Here is a 23,326-nt window from a genome sequence, read left to right on the forward strand (position 1 = left end):
AATTCGAAATTACGTCCTATTTCTGAACTAAACAACACGTTAATATTCAATCAAAAACACTCATCTTGGTATGAATATCATTTATATGCAAAAAGAAATATTTGAAAAAGACATGTGTGAGAAAAAGATTGTTCTTTTGTGTCTATCAGCTTTATGCATATAGTCTGTTCGAATGTTCCCAGATAATGGCATATGGTGCTGTTCTTGCCGCAGTGTGGTTTTGTGCGGTATATAACCAGAGGATGGGGAAGGGGGAGTTGGAAACGGCAAGTTGGGGTCAGGATTATGCCTTCTAGGCACCGTTCTCCTTTTAGATGGCGGTGGGGGTAGCCTAATGGTTAAAACTTCAGTTCGTCATGCTGAAAACACGGGTTCGATTCCCTAGATGGGTTCAAATTGTGAAGCCTGTTTCTGGTGTCCTCCGCCGTGATACTGCTAAAAGGGGCGTAAAACCATACTCACTCACTCACTCACTCACTCTCCTCTGAGCTGCAATATGTCCCCTGATACGTGTGTAGTTCTACTGGACAAAGGGAAAGTGACAACCAAGAAAATGATTGACAGACCGAGAAGCATATGACATTTCAACAATGAAATTTGTCAAATGTGGAATTTGACAATCCATGAGGCAAATGTGACAAAACACATTCACAGCATAGATGCTATAGACGAGCCTCTGAGCATGAAACAAACAGATGTGGCTGTATGTTTTGGTGGCGGTATGCATTACCAGAATCGCAAAGCTGGGAAACAAAACAATCAAGAGTGTTCTAAATACCACACATTTGCCTCTAGGAAAAAACAGTATTAGACATTCTTAACAACTTTTGCATCAGTGAGTGGGTGTGATGTTGCTCAGAGCACTTACACTTTACGATGTATGTGTTGAAAAACATCTACAATAACAAATTGCTAAATAGAAATTAAAGAACACCCAATTTTATAAAAAAATATATTGTCATGACAGATTGGTTATAAAATATGAAAGAAGGATCATGACAGTTATAACTGCTGTCACACGAAAGAATTGGCTCACGACAGACACATTAGCTTATCATGAAGAATGGAGTGTTCCTGAATTTCCTATAAATAGTATAGCATGTATACAACCACTATATACAACCACTATATACAACCACTATATACAACAATTCTGCAATGTGTTGTCGACAGCAAAGTGAGCCGGATCGAAATGTTCTCTTTCTAGATAGACCAGGAAAATAAACAGTTCTTGTTTTCACGATACGCCGTGAAAATATTTTCGTGTTTTTTCCACAATGTTTCCGCCATGTTAGATTGTGAGAATACAAGCAAACGCTGTGGGGCACACGTGATCACGTGAAAACCATCTGGCTCAGTTGATAGCTCTTTACAATTCGAGATCGCCAAGCCGCGAAATCCAATGTCATCCCTACAAGTGGGTCATTATATACGCCGAATGTATAGAAATCGATAAAAAGTAATTTCAGATGTCTTATTGACAAGCATCAGATCCACTCGCCATCTGAAATTCCATATGTACATAATCTTATATGATGCAAATTTAATTTGATGATAACATGGATTTTCTCGCCATGCCAGGAAATGCATAGTTCTCGGTTAGTAAGACTTTGGATTCTGTTGGGTTGGAATAAACTATCGAGTATAATGAAGCCTCCCGATTGAACCAGACTGATAGGTCGATTTATTTGACACCAAAATCAATATTGAAAATCGGTGCACCCATTCCGGGGTTTTATACGAACACTCAACGTTGGTTTAAAAACATCTGCTATCAATGGATATATATTTATATTGATCATTTGATACTAAGACTTCAATTCTTATTGGTAAATATATTGATACTCATATTGATATTTCACAAAAAAGTAAAATTTTCTTTTGCATAATAGTTTGGTATTTTTAAATTCTTTTTTATTGTTCCCATCAATGCAAATTTCGAATTTATATGCGAGTATACATTGCTTATACATCAAATATATGTATATATTGCACATCATTTTGTATAATAGTTGGTCGCAATGACACATACCCCTTCTAGTGGCATATGCAAGTTTACTCAAAGTTACGGTAACATGGATGTCACGTGTGAATGGTAACGGCTGCGGCGACGGCTGCGGTAACGTTGCGGTAACTCTACAGTTCGTCAGACTTGTAACGGCGGTAAGAACTGACATATTACCGTGCAGCGTTCCTGTTGTGAAACAGGAGTATATATACAACTGCTATCGCGTACACACGTACAGCTGCACTGACATCACTTAAAGTATCTTCCTGCATCCCGTCGACAGGCACACATGGTACAGAGACGTTTGACATTTGAAGAAATTTGTAGTTGTTGGTTACATATTTCATATATACTTATATGCATACATATATATAGGTGGCAGAGGTTCAATGGAATTAAACAGTTAAAATGTTTGCGTACATATGTTTTAAACCATTTGAGAGAGATGTCATTTAACTATTCGAAAGTGTCAACACAGTTCCATCAATGACTACCAGACGTATTTGTGACATCATTCCCCCTATCTACACATTGTCCATTTGTTCATCAGTATCAACCGTGTACATGTCCCACCACTTCAACCTGCATCAGTATCATCAGAATCTACATGCAACATGTTACCGGACCCAGCTTACCTGTCGTACTTGACAAATATCACCTGGCACACCTGTCTTGGTGGTTGAGTATAAACAACAATATTCCAAAACAGATTATGGAGAACAACGACCACGGACTGCTAAAACAGCAATGTTTTGTTCAGTAAAACAATAAACTCGCAACCAGACTCCAGCTGTTTAGTGTTTTGCATCAACTGGTCGATTTTCCGATGAATTGAACACAAATGGAGCGCCTTTATTCCGAGGATGTGAGAATCATTTGCAGTAGTTGTGTTTATAATCCTTCAATTGAGTTAACCGGTAATAAAAACGTGAAATGAATAAACCACTGTTTTCTCGGGCTGGTTCCACGTCATCAACAGACACAACTGGTTATGCCACCGCCTCAACAGAACAGACACTGAGTTATCCACTGCATGCACAGGCCGCTGTTACAAGTGGGATATTCTCAGAATCGTCTGTCAACAGTCAAGTCTTACACCACGTTATCTAACAGACCCAAGTGAATTAATATCACTGCATCAACGGACACAAGTCTTACACCACGTTCTCTACAGACACATGTGAATCAATATCGCTGCATCCACGGACACAAGTCTTACACCACGTCTTGAACAGGGAAATATGATATCAAGTCTTCAGCAGACACACGTGAGATCTACCTCTGCATCCACTGATACTAGAGTGACCAGAGTACTCGGTTTCCACAGAGTTCGGAGCCAAGTGCAGACAGACAACAGATCGTTTCACACTGGCGCGGCGTGTGAACCACGAGAACTATATACACACGTGGTTGCAGAAGAAAGTGTCAACAATTCACACGTAATAGCCCCAGAAGCGGCTGAATCTGCACCAGCAAGCCAGCTGATTGGCAGTGAGATGAAAATGCCGGTATTCCCATTCTCGACAGTCCGAGGAATTGGAACGTTAGGCGCAGGGTAACCACAGCTGACAGCCAGCGCTCACAGAACGCAGTAAACCTGGCGTGAAGTTGTCAGTGCCGTTCTGTCTTCCGATCTCATAACGGTATTCCAGTAATACACCCCAGAGACCATACACTGTATATGATACACAGTCTCTGTGCTAACACTGCAGGAGCAGTGAGGTAGCCTAGTGGTTTAAGCGTTCGCTCGTCACGCTGAGGATGAAGGTTCGATTCCCCACTTGGGTACCATGTGTGAAGCCCATTTTTGGTGTCCCCAGCCGTGATATTGCTGGAATATTGCTAAAAGCGGCGTAAAACCACTCACTTACTCACTTGCTAACGTTGCACATGCCTTCGGAGAGGTGTACATTTGTTGGTTTTAATACAATATCAATTAATCAATAACATTTGCAAGCAGATTGTTAACAAATTCACAATGTTCGATCTAAAGTTTGGTTGTCGATTCTGTCAAATAATAAATTGGCGCCTTAGATTGGGATGCAGTGACTTAAACAGTGATAAGTATAATCGCTTCATTTCTGATAATGCTTCTAGTTCCTGCTCACAGGATTGTGAGGATGTATTCCACTATATTTTCATGTGTCCTAAATATAATACCATTCGATACGAATCTTATTTCTATGTAAAAGGTTTCTCCCTGCGGGATGTGCTAAATGGTAATAACTCAGTATCACATCAGACGAATATGGATATTCTACGGTCAGTCCATCAATTCATTAGTACATCAAAACGATTTGATTCATAAAAGATTTTGTAGTTTTTATTATTTTCCTATTTGTATCAACTGGCCACGAAATAAAACCAAGATAAATTGTTGATATCCAAGATTGTTATTATTCAGAGTTAACTTGTTATAACTATTATAAACATGTACAACATTACACATAAATGTAAACCTTCACATGTATTATGGAGCGGCATTAATATAAGCCAATTAGGCTTATTTGCCAATACTTTTCTTTCTTCTTGAATGGAATAAAATATGTTTAAACCACAAATTAACATGGATAAGAATCGGGAACATCTACAAAAAATATTAAAACCAACTCTCTGACTACTACCTGTCATGGTATCCAGCGTCCAGACAAATGCCAAGTGTAGCTGATGGACGTTCTAGCTCCAAGATAAGGTACGTATCACGTCTTGTCAGACTCATAAACATAGACTTAAACGGCGCTCGCAATCACCGCATCCTCCAACCGTCGGCGATGTTGTCTGACCACAGTCATCTCGTAGTCGCTGTCGTATGTTTAACACAACAGCTTACCTATCACTGTTGATTACACGACACCAAACACATCCTCAACGGCCTCTGTATCCCTCGATAAGCGGCTTAAATGTGGGATAATGTATTCAAATAGCTCCACAAATATGTTGTATATACAGGCACGCATCTCGGTAAAAACCTTATAGGGGTTTATCTCATATATGTGGTTTGATCTGTTATTTTCAGTTAAATGTTTTTGCGTGCCTTGGACCAGTGAGATTAAAGTCAGTTGGAGATCTGTTCCATTTAACACAGACGTTTATATTAATTTTATTCCACAACGCTTACATCAGACACACGACATCATTATTGAGTCGTTCATCTCACGCTGAGTTGATGGTGCTGTTTCACGGAATGCATCAATTAGACGGGTGATTGCCCTTCGCGGCATGTTGCAAACATGGCGGACAGGGTAGTGGGATCCTTTCCCTCGCATTTCCATAATTATTTTCTTCTACTTAACAGATAATTTGTGAATAGCTGACCCGGGTCATGCTTTTAAAAGCTTTATTATTTTCTCTGTTATGTGTAAATATTGACTTAATCCAGCGCTGCGGAGCATGTACAGCGGGTATGGTAAACCGTTTTGTCATGACGACCGCGAATGTGCTCAGTTTGAACCATGCCATCAAGAAGGATATATATTGATTACTGCTTAAACCTGCGTCAAACTGCAATCATAGACGTTAGTCAGTAATCAGCTAAACTGATTACTCGCTGACATTATCGTTATAACGCGTCTGAAAAACCACAGGAATACAATTGATTTCAATATCTCATTTTCGCCACATCATGTCATAGCGTTTGGTTGAGAAGAGAAATCATAGAAAATACCGGGTCCACTGACAGCTTTACGGCAAAACAATCAAATACGTGAACAATTAATTTCTATAAATTGTAATTACTCGCTGAAGTATTGTTGAAGTGCGTGTGGAAGTGACACGTGTGCTGTTGATGAACTAGTTTCGCCTGTAAAGATTTTTCCCTTCTTGTGCGAGATGACAGGATAACGGCACAAAACGTGTCAACGCGTGTGCCATGAAGGCGACTTAATGTGGCGAGAGTTCAAGGAGAATGGCGTACTTCTTGTCACCGTGTTGTGTTCAACGCTACCTCAGCCCTGACCTTGACCTCATTGAACCAGTTTGGATTTCCAAAACACTTTGTTTTATTTTCCCCTGGGGATATTAGTAAATGATTCATAGTGAAAATAATCTGAAGCTCCTCACTTTCTGTATTCGTTTTTCATGAGAAGATCTTTATTGATTTGTGTAGCGTAAGCCTGCTAACTGAGATTTGGGCCATATTTGGAACCATAATGATCTGGGATCTTTTTACACTGATACCGGTTTTGAAATTCAAATATGTTATTATCTCTAAGGTCACGTTCCTGACCCATGCTTATTAAAGTTTGCATCGGTTATTAATAGGCGTCATCTACGTGAGATAGGTTTATTCATTGTTTACACAAACATTTCATGATCATATTTCTATTTCGTCAATCTTTTTTCGGAATAATTTTTAATAAGTTTTCACGTTATTGTTGAAGGGTATCATACCCGTGTTCATGTTGTTAGATAAGGAAAAACGCCTATCTTTGTATTTTTCTTTCGAACTGTGTTTCAAGCAGTTGTCAGTGGGCCCATAGATGGTGCGTTCGCTTGTAATGACTCAAGTGCGGGTTCTATTCCAAGTATAAGGAATTCTGCAATGTCTGTTCTTGGGTTTTCAATTGATTTAATGATTCCAAGGGAGAAGTACAGTTTAGTAACCAAATTAAGTTGAGTTGAGTTGGGCTTTACGTCACATCGGCATTTTCCCAGCCATATAGTGACGAGATCAAGTCTGCATTCATGAACATTTCAAGTACAAAGTCCAAATGAGTTTTATTTAAAAAAAAAAGCACAAAGACGTTCCATTATTACATATATATGTCACCTTCCATGTTGAGGCGACTCAGTACAACAGTTACAAGATGCAGCTGTTGCTCGTATTTATATCCATATAAATAAACAAGTGACCAAGACTGGACAAGATGAAGAACGAAAGTTAAAAAAGTTTATATTTTGAAGTAATGCCGCTATATCAGAAATGTTAAACGTTTCTGGAAATGTTTCTTATCGCTTCTCTGTTTTACATTAAAATTTCCATTATTTCATGTTTCTGTAACTGAACTAATCTGAAACACGCGCCGCCCAAATCACTGCATCAAGGCCACCAAACCGTCGTAGTATACGACTCTACTGACGACAAGTTACAAAGACTCTAAATGAGCTGTCCGTCTCTTCCCCTAAAACATATTAACTTATTATTTTCAACGCCATCCAGGGTTTGCCAAGACCCTCGGGATCACAGTATACAAGTAACTTGAGCAAAAAAAACCACCGCCTTCATTACTCCACCAGCAGGGTGCACGTGGCCGAGGCTTTGCCAATTACAAAATGCTAACTGCCTGTGTCACAGAGTGGAAATTATATAAAAAATCTCTGCGATTTTCTCAGCATGACGAAACGCTTTATCTAGTTCAGAAACTAGATTACATATGGAACCACGAGACAAACACAGTTTATGAGTTGGAGTGAAAGTGGGAAACAAAATGAATATAAGATTATTGTGGTAACGTTTCGCACATCTGAAGCTGCATTATCATCATAGGCGGAGTTAGATTGAATATGAATAACAAAATATACTCATGCCAATAATGGTTGTCACCCCTCCCCACCCCAACCCCACACACACCTCACACCCCACACCCTCCCCACCCCAACCCCACACCCCACACCCCACCTCACACCCACACCCCACACCTCACACCCCCACCCCACACCCCACACCCACACACCCACACACACACCCACACCCCCACACCTCACACCCCACCCCACACCCCACTCCAATTAAAACCCTCTGAAAAAATGGGGGTGACAACCATTATTGGCATGAGTGTATGTATGTGAAGGAACACTTAACCTACCTTTCACTGATCACAGAGTGCTCAGTCAGCTTAGCCGAAAGCGCTCGTAAAATCTTCAACTTCTCTCATTTTGTTCTTTCAGTCTCTCTGTCACAAACAAACACACACACACCAGGGGCGGATACAGCTTTTTAAGAAAAAAGGGTGTGGGGGGTGCACAAATTTGAGAAAGAGGGGGTGCACACTTCATATTCACGAGAGTTTCTATGGTCATTTAATAAACCTTCAGGACAAAAGTGGGGGTGCGCACCCCTGTACCCCCCTCTGGATCCGCCTATGCACACACACACACACACACACACACGTAGATCAATGCTCATGATGTTGATCACTGGATTGTCTGGTTCAGACTTAATTATTTACATACCGTTAAAACAACAAACAAACGAAAGCATGAACATTCGTAAACAATTTCCAAACGACCAATTCAATCTATGGGACAGCAGTTTCGAACCAAAAACCCTTGACCATAATGTACGTGTTGCCATGTCAGATCCTCACATGGTCATTTCTGGATATGACGCGGTGACCTGACCCATGATTACGTAACTATGCGCCGGGGACACACGTCTCCGTCTCCACTCCCGTGTCGTCGTACCTCACCCTCCCACTTCAATAACTCATGGTGAGTGTCTACAGAGTGGGCTGGGGGACGCCTCCCATGGGGACAGCTGGTGCTTCAGGCCAAACCTGTCGGCTTCACACTGAATATTCATGACGGCAGCACACCCACTTGGCGCAAACAGTACACATTGCTTATACTGAAACTGACAATACAGTTCTGTGTTTATACTTATCAGATACCGAGTAAAGAAATAATACTGAATGTTCATAAGTGACTCGTGCATTATGGAGTCGTCTATCGTATCATAACAAAACTCACTTGGGGTGCATTTATCCCATTCAGGCGAATTGACGCATTGTAAACACGAAACGATAGGTTGAAGGCTTACGCTATGCTCTTGCTCCGCTCTGAGAGATATAGTGATGTTTTAACACAATAGTAATATTTAAAAATGTCAAAAAAGAAAATGGAACTTGCAAACTATGTGATCTTAACCAAATAGAAGATGAATATCATTTTCTTTTAATTTGCCCTGCTTATAATTCCATCAGAAAGTTGTATATTAAGAAATATTATTGTGCCCATCCAAACCTTCATAAATTCTCAGCATTGTTGAATAACAAAACCCATACTATACTTCAAAACTTGTCCATGTTTGTTTACTATGCCATGTTGTTTAGGACAGAATATATCTCAGAACACAATGTAACCTAAAGTTGATTATTTTCCCTTCTTCATGTATATTATCCGTGCGTGTAAATATTGATTTATAAATGCATTGTACTACAGGCCTGTGGCCTTTCAGTACCGGAAATAAATATATATATAATAGTAATATTTAATCTGTATCCCGGCGGTCGAGTCTGGACCAGGCAAACCATTATTGATCATGGCTTGGGAACACGCAGTTGACACAATCAGTCAGTTCACCGAACCTGATCCCCGTGCCGACTCTGGCGACTGGCAGGGCAAAAGGTAAGTTGGATTGCTTGTCACGCCTGGAGGTCCAGGTTCTATCCCCTATGTATGTATAAGACGTGTGAAGCCAGCCCCTATCGTGATATTCCTGAAAGCCGCGTAAAACTGATATTGACTCCCATCATCCCCATATGATCCTGCTTTAAATTTGAACACATCAACCAACGCCAGAGGGTGTAAAAGTCAAATAGCGAAAGTTTAATAAATCAATCACTTGAAATCAGATTGCCTGGTTTGTTGTTTTACGCCGCACTCAGCAATTTTCTAGCTGTAAATAATCGAGTCTGGACCAGACAAGCCAGTGACCAACAACATGAGCATCGTTCTACGCAATTGGGATACGATGACATGTGTCAACCAAGTCAGCGAGCCTCACCACCCGATCCCGTTAGTCGTCTCTTACGACAAGCACGGGTTACTGAAGATCAGTTCTAACCCGGATCTTCACGGGAGTCATGACCAGCTCTATCTTTAAAACCCGACACTCACCCACGGTTTATTAGGAACGTAAGCGGCAGGGATTGTTGGGATGTAGCACCTCTGCGAGCCTTCAAGCGACTAATTCTTGCGTTTATTTGTAAACTCCCTGGGGAGTTGAGAATGAAATATCATGCACTAACTGAACCATTTATGTCAATAGTGAAATGCCATGCCCTCATACAATTCAGCAGCATGGAAATAGAGCCGTGTTCATGGGCAATCATCACCATTATCCTCAGATGTAGTAAATTGTTTCATAATCAGTAGTAGAAGGCAAGGAATGATTACTCACAGTTGCAGTGGTAGTAGTAATTGTAGCAGCAGTAGTAGTAGTAGCGTTAGTAGTAGTAGTAGTAGTAGTAGTGGCAGTAGTAGTGGTAGTAGTATTAGTATAAAGTCGTTGTTGTAGTAGTAGTAGTAGTAGTAGTAGAAGTAGTAGTAGTAGTAATGGCAGAAGAAATACTAGTAGTAGTCGTAGAAGTAGTAACAGCAGCAGCAGCAGTAGAAGTAGTGGTGGAGATAGTAGCAATATTGAAGCAATATTGATCGCTTCACAATTGTTCGAATCGTTCATAAAATCCCGTATTGCCGTTCTATCCTCAAACCAAGTATACCAGCGAGAAGTCCCTCGGCGAATATCGATTTAGGATGTGACTGTGTGACTTGTGTGAGCAGTTTGACCTACCGATGTCTTGTACTTGTATCCAGATATAGTACTGATTTGATTCTGTAGACCATCGAACTAACTTACACATTTCATGGGGAAAACACCAAAGTTATCAAATTACTAATTTTCCATATCCGACATTCTGAATCAATCATAGAATGTAAACTTGTTTATGATCAGTCAAACGATTTCATTCATATCTGTCTAAATCGATCTTTCGCTAGAACATTTATCCCTGAGGGTGAGCGTTATGTAATGTAAGTAAATGTAAACTTGAGCTAACACATCAAGCGGAGATTGTAGTCCTTGACTCTAAATTAACGACTTTCATAAACAAACCTAATTTAAAGATTGTAGATGATATTGACAAGCTGAAATTGTATATGATATTACTATAATCATTCTGCAGTCTCGCGTCAGTAGTGACGAGATATACGTGGCCATAGTTGTAGTTGCAGTAGTGAAGTGAGTGAGTTTGGTTTAACGCCGCTTTTAGCAATATTTCAGCAATATCACGACAGGGGGCACCAGAAATGTGCTCCACACATTGTACCCATGTGGGGAATCGAACCCGGGTCTTTGGCGTGACGAACGAACGCTTTAACCACTGGGCTACCCCACCTCCCCGAGGTCAAATTAGTAGTAGTAGTAGTAGTAGTAGTAGTAGTAGTAGTAGTAGTAATAGTAGAAGACGAAGAAGTACTAGTAGTAGCAGTAGTAGTAGCAGCAGCTGTAGTTATATCTAGTGTTGGCAGTAGTAGCAGTAGTTGTAGCAGCAGCGGTGATGGCGGCAGTCTCAGTAGTGTTGTTTCTAATGGAGCTTGCGGTGGCGGCATTGATACGGAAGAATCATATCGACTGTAACAGTAAACTGGGAGTATATATGTTTACAGTACCACCGTGCTTCCATATACATATTGTATTTCTAATCTTTCCCCTTCCTTCAGATACACCTCTCCTATTCCATCCACCTCATTGTTAATAAAGATATAACATGACATGACAGCGGGTATTCAAATGCTGGGGCAGTTTATAACACAACTATCTGTCACTGACTCTTATTGAGTCGTCATTCCGCGGCTCTGTTATTGAGCTCTAGTGATACACTACCCCAGTTGGCTAAATGTTAGTGTGACAAGCCCTTCGTGGTACATCCATTTAGCGTGACATTTGTCTGGAGGAAGAGGGGATGAAATTGACAGATCGGCAAAATATGTAAAGTGAGTGAGTGAAATATGTTTTACTCCGCTTTTCACAGCAAGTAGTGACAACGACATTAGAATCTAGGACGAAAAGTCGCGCTTCACAGAATAAAGAAGTTGTATATCCATAAAAATATTATCATCATTCTTCATCACCTCAACTTCTTAAATGCCCATCAAAGAAGTCAGGTGGTGTTCGCTTATGGCAGGAGAAAAGTCTCAAATGACGAGACTTACAAACATGTATCACTTTATCTGGTGAAAGGTCCGGGCAAATGTGTTACTCCTGTTGCTTCAACGAGATGAAATTAGGATTTTACTCCATGACAATGAAACCCTGTCTGGTTAACATCCGTAATCTGCAAGCTTTCAGTTGATGTATTTCGTCACAGTTGTCACATAAATGGTGCTTCTGAACTTTCTGACGAAACGAACTGATTTGAATATTGTTCTCCAGCTGTCAGTATAGTCACCCTCGCACCACATGTTGTCCAGTGATCAATAAAACTACACAGCTGAATACATACATACAACTTGTCCCAAGTACCATAATCTAAGGTATCTAATGTAACAGATATGATCTCAGGCCGGTAGTACATAGTGTCAGCTTACTGGGATACCATGCTTCAGTTTAACAGGATTATATCAACTATACTGACTCTCGTCCGACCAGTCGTTCATGACGCGCGCCAGGCAGGTTAACACCAAGTACCATCCTTTAACGTCTTTTGGTATGACGTAACCTGGGATCGAACCACGACCTTCCGCTGACCGGGCAGATACTTCATTGACTACAAGGGGGAGGTAGTCTATGACGTTGAAGACGTGCGAGACTTTAGTCACATTTTGTAACAAATACTGACGGTTTGTGGTACTTTGTACACGAAATATGACGGTAGAACAGCTCGCTGAAAAGTGCTAAGTTGTGACAACCTTCCTGCACAAGATCGCAACAGGTAACTACAAGAAGAGTGTAACACCACAAACCAGAGAATACCAAGTGGGAAGAATAATGTCAATAGCAAATAAGACCTTTTTCACGGAAAGATCAATATCACCGTATCAGCATCAAAAAAAGCATATACAGTTGCTGTAAATTTCGTATTTTCAACGAAAGTGTGATATATTTCTAGAACATAGAAGTCACATAATACTCACTGTTCGTGTAGCTGAAGCCCATGACAACACAGTTTAAACATCCGTTGCCATACAGCGAATGGTTCGTGTCAGAAACAAAAGCGCTATAACAGCTTCCCCGGCACTCCAATAGGACGTTGTTGGTGTCGTGCGTCGCAGGTGTTGGCTGCTGATGTTGCGCCGGTGATGCAACAAATCAAGGTGATCAATGTCGGCGACCATCAGGGTGGTGATCAATAGTCAGTGACAACAGCTTATTCAACTATTCATTTTAGTATTGCGTTTGATTTATTTATTGCCCCATTGAATACCCTGATAGTCATTGAATATGGTTTTACGCCGCTGTTAGCTATGTTCCTGCAACTGAACACGTAGTCGAATAAATCGGGTCAAGGGACAATAACATCAAATCGAGTTCTATATTTCACTATGAGTATGCTACCCTGTCAACTAATTTGAATTTGTTTTACGAATCAGTACAGGAATGATTTAAAGAAAAGTCACAAAACCACGCATACAACCATAACAAGTATCTGCCGAAAGCAAAGCCCACTGTTTAACCCCGACTGTCTCATGCATATATGTTTATGAATTCTTTCACATGCTGAAGATATGATGTGTTAACGAACAGATGGGCGTGTTTTGCCGGACCGGTGGCAACCGTCACAAACACGCGCAAAGGCAAGTAAATTATTCACCCGAAGAAAGTGCGGAACATGTGGTTCAATAGTCTAGACGCTGAAACAAATATATCCACGAAAGCCCATGCAAGTCTAGAATATGTGGCAAGTCTAGATTTGAATAGTCTGAAAATGAAGAAAGTCTCTGGGCTCCTTATCATTATATTTTGTGATTATTTTTTATGAACAGTATTTTTCTGTACTAGATGTTAGTCTAATGGTGTACGTACAACCAGGTAACGGCATCAAACATTGTTTTTGTAACTGATGTGTCAAAGTTGGAAATGTCCTTCACAAGTTTATCGTAAAAGTTTTTGAAGTTTTACTGATTCCCTTTTGCATGAAAATAAAAAATATGTGTGCGAAAATATAAATATAGCGTGCGTTGTTAATACTGTCGGCACACTATACGACATCAACGGACTGACGTGTTGTTAAATGCAGGTAATACGGTATTGGACTCTCAATATACTCTCACTGTTGTTGTCACGAGGGTTGGTCTTAGGTTATCAATCGTCAATCACTCCAAGCAGACTGATGAGGTGATGCTTGGCATTGGAGACACCGTCATCACTTGATGATAGGGACAGGGCAAGAACTGGCTGAGACAGAAACTAGAGTCTAGATGTCAGGAAATCGGTTTGGGAATGTTTTCGATCTCACAACCAATACGGTAATAGGGGCAATTTTGCAGGAACATTCACACATTACGACTGACGCGACGTAACCATGGCAATACAAATTAAAACGAGTGCGCATGTTTGATTTGAAACGAAGATCTATAAGATTCGATAATGGTCCCCAACCTGATCCTCTCCGACCTCCGAGTGTGGGAAGCTGCGTCACTATCCCACCATAAACACGGCATCATGGATTCATCTCAATATTGACTCTCACACGTTTAACATTGCCCTCGGCTTTAAGTATAACACGCCAACGACAGGCAATAATCAGAAACGATTATCCACGACAGATTCCATTGGGATTCATCTCAATATTGAAACGTTTAAGGGAAAAAGCGCAAAAAAAGGAAAAACATGATAAAAATATTTCGATGGATGATGGAAAATTAGTGATGACACCAGATGTTTGCGTAAAGGGTGAGTGAGTTTCGTTTTACGCCACACTCAGCAATATTCCAGCTATATGGGGGCGGTCTGTAAATAATCGAGTCCGGACCAGACAATCAAATGATCAACAGCATGAGCATCGATCTGCGCAATTGGGATACGATGACATGTGTCAACCAAGTCAGCGAGCCTGACCACCCGATCCTGTTAGCCGCCTCTTACGACAAACCTGGGTTACTGAAGATCAGTTCTAACACGGATCTTCACGGGTATGAATATAGGGTAAACATGTCCTGCTCAATCAGCAGCATCTGCTGCCCGCAGAATTGATATTTTATTAAGTCTGTCAAAAAACATGTGAACATCTGGTGACCGCATCAATCTTAATTTTTGTCCCGGTCAAACTCGTTTTTATGTTATAGTACATCCCCCCGTGATGGTGCACACAGAAGATAAGTCGAGTTTGACAACGTAGTTCGGATGTCGCCGTTGCTGCAACAATTAGCGCGTGGGATTCCGGTCGTTACATTAATTAAAGTCAGCTCAAAGGCACAGGACTCCAAGCGACAAAAAATTGTCCATAATCGTGAAGAATTTCCACTGAAACAATGCTGCACAGCTCAAAGAAAACACTCGTAGAGTTCGATCTTCAAACAGTTGTCTTGGGGAGAATTACAAACACCTCCTTACATTCACTTTGTATGTTCACACATCACAGTTAATTCTCCACACAGACACTTTGGCGGAAAAGGAGCTCTGTAGCTAACCTTGTAAATCTGTAATATTCTCAAAATATTATTGTTTCAAAGAAATGAGAGTTTGATATTTACGCCGCTTTTAGCAATATTTCAGCAATATAACGGCGGGGAACATCAGAAATGGGCTTAACGTATTGTACCCATGTGGGGAATCGAAGCCGGGTATTCGCATGACGAGCGAACAGTTAACCATTAGGCTACTCCTTCCAGGAAATGTCGTACAAACGTTAAAATGTGTAGGAAGACCGTGTAACATGTTGTTTTGGCACAAAATCGCATTAGGACCACATACACTTAATTACACATTAGTTTTAGTCATGAAAGAATAATTGGCTGAGGACAGGACCAAAATATTGTTATTTTTCTCGGTTGCCCCAGTCCAGGTGTGATTATTAAAACTAATAGTTCCAAGCTATAAGTACGCACATAAAATAAACTTTGCGTGGTAGACATGGTGTTAATTTGTTAGGTCTTTATTACACATGGTCATATAAAACTGGACATATATTTTCAATATGGCTGCCTGAAGACGGCCATGTTTAAAATCCATTGATCGAGAAGCAGTTGGATGAGTAAATAATTAACGAACATTTATTACCCGTGGATTAAAGTGTGAATCGTATAGTAGTGAAATATGTCTTGAAGTTTACCAAGAGAGAACCATAAACTCTAACCATTATGATTACCGTCAAAACTCTTTGTTATTGATCCGTGTAGCGCATGAGGTATTAACCAGCCAAAGTATGACAGCCTAAATCTACCACTTTCTGATGAACATTCATCTCCCGATTACCGATTGTCGATTTAAAAGCCCAGCTGTTCCATTCCGGCGACTATTTCACGCCAAGATAATGTAGGTTACACATGGCTTCAACGTGATTTGATGGTGTCACTAGATGTCGCTTGTGGTCGTATCGGTAAATCAGATACATGGTACAATGTGAAGCCTTACATCTGGCTATTCACGACCATAATCCGAGGTGAAAGTGGCGGAAATAGATAAATTGATGTATATTCCGTATAAGTTCATTGTAAACGAAATTGTTTCCCTGTGAAGTTAAGCATTGTTTCTTACAACAACAGATTACATGGCGCGTTAAATTGACGTAAATGGACATTCGTGTACCAGACATGCCAAATGTCCATTAGTTTGATTACCGGTAACAAAGACATCATGATGGCGTTTGTCATCGTGTCAAGAAGCCATCATATACGAGTCAGCCAGAAAGCACCATCTGGTACAGTTCCCCCGACCCTCAGTCACAGTTATTCATGCACCAGTCCATAAAGACCTTTATATATTCTTACACGCACGGGGACATAGCGGCACTTGGGTGGCCCTGTGGGGAAAGTGTTCGCTCGTCGCGCCGAACGTCCGTGTTCAGTCTCCCGTACACATTGCATGAAACCCATTTTGGGGTGTCACCGGTGTGATACTACTGGAATATTATAGCAAAAAGCATACAACACATTTCATTCACTACTGTCCAATATGCTGACCCGTGAAGGTCCGGGTTAGAATGAATCTTCAGTAGCCCATGCTTGTCGTAAGAGGTGACTAACGGGATCGAGTGGTCAGGCTCGCTGACTTGGTTGACCCATGTCATCGGTTCCCAATTGCGCAGATCGATGCTCATGTTGTTGATTACTGGATTGTCTGGTCCAGACTCGATTATTTACAGACCGCCGCCATATAGCTCACTCACTCACTCACTGTCCAATATACTGATTGACTTAAACGATTTCTATCCCTCTATTATCATTAAGAAGCTTTACTACTCTTCAGTGCAGCACCCTTGCATGTATTGTTTCTGGTGGAATTGTGGATTAATATTTAAAGTAATAACGAACAAGAGGTGCCGAGTTGATGTATACGAGGGGTCACAGATAAGTTCGGAGTCTCTAATTAAACGACATTAACACTTATACACTTTTGCCGAATATTTTGGAGTGAATTTATTCCAGTTTTGCAGATGTTCTTCTCTTAGTGTTTTCATTTTCTATCGCTCCATCGTTTGTGACGGATTTGGGGATTCGAGTGTTTCATACATGGTCGAACACAGCAAGATTTTCCCGAGATATGTTGTGAACGGTGGATTATGTTTCAGATGTCAGACTCTTTGGAACGGAGGCATCTGATACTTTCTTCAGTGCCAAAGTATATTGTAGGGAAATGCCGCATATTTGATATTCGGTGTTCAGGCGATGATTGTGACGTCCAAAGACGAAACACAGACTGGTTTGCTGAGTTGTCAACACGTAGCGATGGGACATCTCTTCGCATACAAATCGAAATAGCTCAGTGTTTGAAAATTCACCAACTTCATGATGTTACTGGTAGAAAATTGCTTAAAGGTCACAAAAATACATGATGAAATACATTTCACAAGCCTCACACATAAGCAAATCACACAGGACCATTGTGTCAGGTATGGAATACTGTAGCGCCGGATTTGACAAAAAATTTGCAATCTCGCTCTTTTGGCATATTGTCTCGCTTCCAAAAGTCGATATCACCAGAATGTCCCTAACAGTTTTCCATAGTCAGCTCCAGAAGTGCCACAGTTCTCTTGCTGGCTTCAAAAGCCATGAAATCTTGAAACTGACAGGCCATCGAAGTGACGAGTCCCGTGGGCCATCAAATACTGGCTTTTCTGTAGCCAAAAAAACCGTCTGTCATAGTCTTCAGTGGTTGACATTGAGGCTCTTCGGCATCATCCCCAGGAAATCTACAGGTTCTTGCTGAACCGCACCATAGATCGGGGATGTCATCTAGCGTCCGGTAGCCTGTCAGAAGCACGGTCAAGTACAACATTGACAGCCACGGACCACAGGGGTCAAGGTCAAGTCAAATTAGCTCAGAAGTCTTTGACATGGACATAATTCTATAACTTCCTGCGAGGTGCACAACAATTTTTTTAACAGTTAAGCAAAGGCTTCTATGCGGGGTTAATAATTCACCAATCAACCCTTGTTTATAGACAATCCTATCAATAAACATGGGCTGGGGGGGATTCAAGATTGAAGTGTCTGACTACGGAAGTTTAAGTGAATATTAAGCGCCTGCGGTAAACTGCGACAACGTTGAGAGGAAATGGAACGCAATATTTGTAATGATTATTCCGCAATTATTAATCCATCAAACATTGTAATCGATCGCCACACAATATATACATATACTTGATGATAAAATTGTACCTGCTTTCATGGCATAGGATTGGCCAATCAACTCTGTTTCGTTTATGGTCCAATACAGCGCACAAATAGACCACGCCCACTACCGGAATATCATTCCTGATTGGCTGATAATAGATTGGGTGGGCTTGTGTTGCATTTCGAGTGTTAATGATCAGTCTTCAACTGCAGGCCCACGATAGTGAAGTCAATCCTCAAATTCAATTTATTTTACCCATCAGATGTAATTATCAAGTGGTGACTGTAACTTTTACAAAGAGTTCATCGTCCAAAATAAGATACATCCCTTAAACAAAACCCATCATAGACCCAAAACACACTCAAGTAACACTACACACACACACACACACACACACACACACACACACACACACACACACACACACACACACACACACACACGCACACACACACGCACACACACACGCACACACACACACACGCACATATACACACAAATAATCAACAACAAAACAAACTATATATCTCTCTCTTCATAATATGACTGCCACACTATCGGTAGGTACTTTGACCTGTGTTTTTGTACATCACTGTATTATAATCCAGAGTCCGTGCCAGATCTCCGAACAGTTGCTACAGGAATATCTACACATGTCAAGTGCCCTACAACCGAGAAGGAAAACACCTACCTCTGAAAAACATGCTGATTGTTCGGGATGACAATGGCCGCGGTCCCAGTTGTCACATCAAATCAATATTTCCTGAGACGCCTTCTACAGATGCGTTTTTCTTGACAGTGTGTTGTTCCTGACGGTCATTTAGCACAACTCCCTGTCTGCTCCGAACCTTCACTTCACAACAGTTTGTCGTCGCGTGTTGTGTACATCCACAAAGCTGTTACTGTTTATATGTGTGCAGTCATCCCGACGTGCTCATGCTGTCTGTTGCACGAGATGTCCTCTAGCAGATGCTGCAAGGTGTGAACGCCAACATAGTGTATCACGTTCAGCAAGTACATTTTAAACATGACCTCAATCCAGGGAAAGTCTATATAGATGCATATTTAGTAATGGTATGTACGACAAGTTTTCAATGAGGTCATGTCAGTACTTGAAGTATCACAGTGTCTGACATATACCTAAAGTATATGCCGAATAGTAGGCCGACACGATGATAAACCATAGTTATGAATTGACAATAGTCCGATTAATCTCGAATACGAGTTGTATCAAAGTTCATGGTTACTCCTATTAAACTTTCTACCACGAAATATGTTTAATCCGAAGTCTTAATTATAGATGTTCACTTGTTCACAATAAATCTTCAACAACCGTTATCTCGAAGAATCACTTGTGTCGAGATCCATTAACAGCTATGCGCTTCAAACAGGACGCTGGGCAGCTGACGCTTGTAAAACAAACATAATTTTAGCATCCTCCGTTGTCAATACGATTTGCCATGGCTCTCTGACTTGTTCTTACAGCATTGAAAGTATAAGACTTTCAAAGATCATACGGTGCCCCTGTATATCATGACCAGTTCCAGCAGCTGATAATTGGGTCAGCCAGTTCCAGGAACCACATGAACCACACCCTTCTCGTCTAAATACCTTGAGGCGTTCAAGACATTCAACTCGACCCCGATCAAAAGAAGATCTCGGGACTGTAGAATCTCTGCCCTGTATATAATATTATCACTGCATTATCACGTGGCCCTCGCCATAACTCGCCGTGACGTGCACTTCCAGCACCTTACGTACCAGCCTCCAAGAACATAATCTCTCAAAAACAAGGAAGAAACGTTATCCCCACAGCCTCGAATTTCAGGTGACGTGCCACAAGCGTCAGTGCTGGTATCAGTACCCCATTACCATCTCCGTTTGAAGTACACACACTTATTACATATAATGACAGATAGGCTGTAGGGACCGATAGTTATCTATCGGAAATAGCATATTCGTGTCATATTGTTCAGATTGAGGAGATGTACAAGTGGGCACTTTCAAATTTATAAAACACTATCGTCAAATTACAGGAACTATTCACTTTATACTTGACGAATTATTGATTCAGAGAACACGATGTGGTCGGTAGCTGGTGAAGCGTGGCTTGTGCTGTGAGAAGGTGTGAATGAATGAACATGGTTCCTGGAGGTCAGCTTGACCTGGCAAACATTGGCAGGGTTTTCGGTGTATTTTATGTGAAATATAAGACGACGTTATCATGCTGCGTATCCAGGCATGTTTCAGTAGAATGTTGAGGTTATAGGTTTTCATGTTGTCACAGTTTTATTTAATATTAAAATGTTGTAAGTATAATTTATTCCAACACCAATGTTGTTATCCCGATTCACATGTAACACAGGAGTGAGTGAGTGAGTTTAGTTTTACGTCGCACTCAGCAATATTCCAGTTATTTGGCGGCGGTCTGGAACAGATCAGTAATCAACATCATGAGCATCGATCTACGCAATTGGGAACCGATGACATATGTCAACCAAGTCAGCGAGCCCGACCACCCGATCCCGTTAGTAGCCTCTTACGACAACCATGGGCTACTGAAGACCAATTCTAACCCGGATCAGCACGGGTGTGTAACACAGTAAATCGATTACATCTGGATTATGTCATAACACAGTTCTGTATTAATTCAGTTTTGATAGAAAACGCATCTTATGTCATTCGAGATTTGATTATAATCGCATGTGGTTTAAAAACCGGGACAATAGTGACGAGAGCGTTCCGAACTCCCTTTGAAGATTTTTTTCTTGTTTATATATAATTGAAATGGCTAAAGGTGCAAGAATCAATCACCAGAAGGAGAGTTAATTATATCCGACAAAAATGGTCATTTTCAGATAACCATATCTTTGTACGACCACGTGTTGTCGCTCATTGAAGGTATCAATTTATGCAATTTTCAACTCGTTTTTACATTTTACGTCCGCAGGAGTTATTATCTTTGTTGGATGATAATGGAGAATGATTATGATCTAGCGTTGACGTCTGATATTCCAGTAAAAAAGTGCTTTGGTGAATGCTTAACATCGGAACTGACAATTTTGCCAGAAGAATATTGACTACAGAAGGCTGACATCAAACAATATCTTCAGTGCTTCAACGCGGCCTAAGCTAAGTGCTGTTATTAAACATTTGGCAGCGAACATATTCAGGAACGAATATTCTTGTTTGTTTGAGTTGCGTAAAGACGCACTCAGCAATATTCCAGCTATATGGCGGCGGTCGGTAAATTATCGAGTCTGGACCTGACAATCCAGTGATCAACAGTATGAGCATCGATCTACGCAAATGGGATACAATATCATGTCTCAACCACGTCAGCGAGCCTGACCATCCGATCCCGTTAGTCACCTCTTACGACAAGCATGAGTTGCTGAAAACCAATTCTAAGCCGGATCCTCACGGGTCACAGATTGTAGGTACATGGAAGTCGTTGGTGTCTCTGTCTCAGTGGTAGAAGCTGTGGCGATATACACGAAGTGTATGTCACAGTTGTATGGCGTGTCCCTCGTCTTATTGAAAGCGTTCAGTTAATAAAATATAATACTGAACGTCTCTCCGACACAAAATTAGCCCTGATGTGTGCTCTGCTCATCCTCATGTCGTCGAACAGCTGATGTACATTAAGCCAGATGTCTGATCCTGTCACAACAAGACGAGTGACTCTGACACCTATACATAGTGTGACATGGAGTGACAGGGTGTGACAGGACTCAGTACATATCACCCGGAAGTTTGAATCGAAACAAACAAATCTAGTGAGTGAGTGAGTGAGTTAAAATTTAACGTCACATCGGCAATATTTCAGCCATATCGTGACGAGAGCAAATCTAGATCAAGACATACGATCATACTTCCGAAACATAAAGACAGGAAATCCCAGTAGTACTCCGTGCTTGGACTGGAGTGATGTTTTCTGTCCAGAAGCCAAATGAGGATCACTTGATACAATTTCTACAGGTGACATCGGCACCTTATCTTGTCGCGATCGTTGTCTGGTGCAAGAATAATTGCAATTGTCAAAACAACATAATCACATACACGTAACACGTCAGAGATTTAGAGACTAGGTCAAACAGAATCATGCTTCTGTTATTGGGGTCTATATCTGTAATGTCTTTATTGGGATGCCGCTTAAAAGAGGTATTTCACAAATATTCATGTATAACCATTGGCAGACGCTTTCGAATGGAATAATTTGTAACATAATCATGATAATATATATTGAGGATTATTCAGGTTTCATGAATGTACAGCCTTCATGTTCCGACAGTACAAGACATGCTGTAATGGCGCGTGGTGCTATAGCCAGGACAAGTAATGGGATCCATTCAAAGCCATGATTGGTTTCCAGACAAACACAACAACTACATCATCAACTGTAATGAAATCGTGGGTGTATTGTGTAGCGGCAATACAAACAGCTTTCATTCATAAAACACCAGAATGAATGTTCGGGGTCAGGCTTCAATAGGCGAGACACGTGAGACTGTGCTTGTATACGTTAAGGAACTTCCGAAAGCAGTGTTTGTCATTACACCTATTTTTATCATTAACCGTAATTATGGAATCCTAGAAAGGACATTGTCGCGTCGTCGCCTTCACAAAAACAAGCAAAAACTGACAAAATAAACCGAAGTGCGACCATCCGTCAGTGCGACAACGCGACATTCTGGCCAGTTGTCGTATTGTCACTATGTCGCACTGTAGCGCATTGAATAACATTTATTTAGTCATCCAAAGAGTGACATAGCTACAATTTTCAAGGCCAAAATATGTGGCATTGTCGCCCGGTCTAAGAT

At 40.9% G+C, this 23,326-nt stretch overlaps 1 protein-coding gene across 3 annotated transcripts in view; it reads right to left on the minus strand.

Annotated features, from left to right (window-relative positions):
• The window catches only part of LOC124292176 (glycine receptor subunit alpha-4-like), a 144,484-nt gene that overhangs the window by 94,774 nt on the left and 26,384 nt on the right, over positions 1 to 23,326 (minus strand). The window contains exon 1 of one of the 3 annotated variants that reach the window (XM_046729228.1): positions 12,863 to 12,989. The exons of 1 other annotated variant lie outside the window; for it this stretch is intronic. In XM_046729228.1, coding sequence (XP_046585184.1) covers positions 12,863 to 12,884 — 22 coding nt within the window. In that variant the 5' untranslated portion in view covers positions 12,885 to 12,989. Of the gene's footprint in view, positions 1 to 12,862; positions 12,990 to 23,326 lie in introns of those variants that run through there. One more of the 3 variants, XM_046729229.1, reaches the window with a different exon arrangement.

This window comes from Haliotis rubra, unplaced genomic scaffold (genome assembly GCF_003918875.1).
Source record: "Haliotis rubra isolate DU_JTF1 unplaced genomic scaffold, ASM391887v1 Scf51, whole genome shotgun sequence".
NCBI lineage: Eukaryota > Metazoa > Mollusca > Gastropoda > Lepetellida > Haliotidae > Haliotis > Haliotis rubra.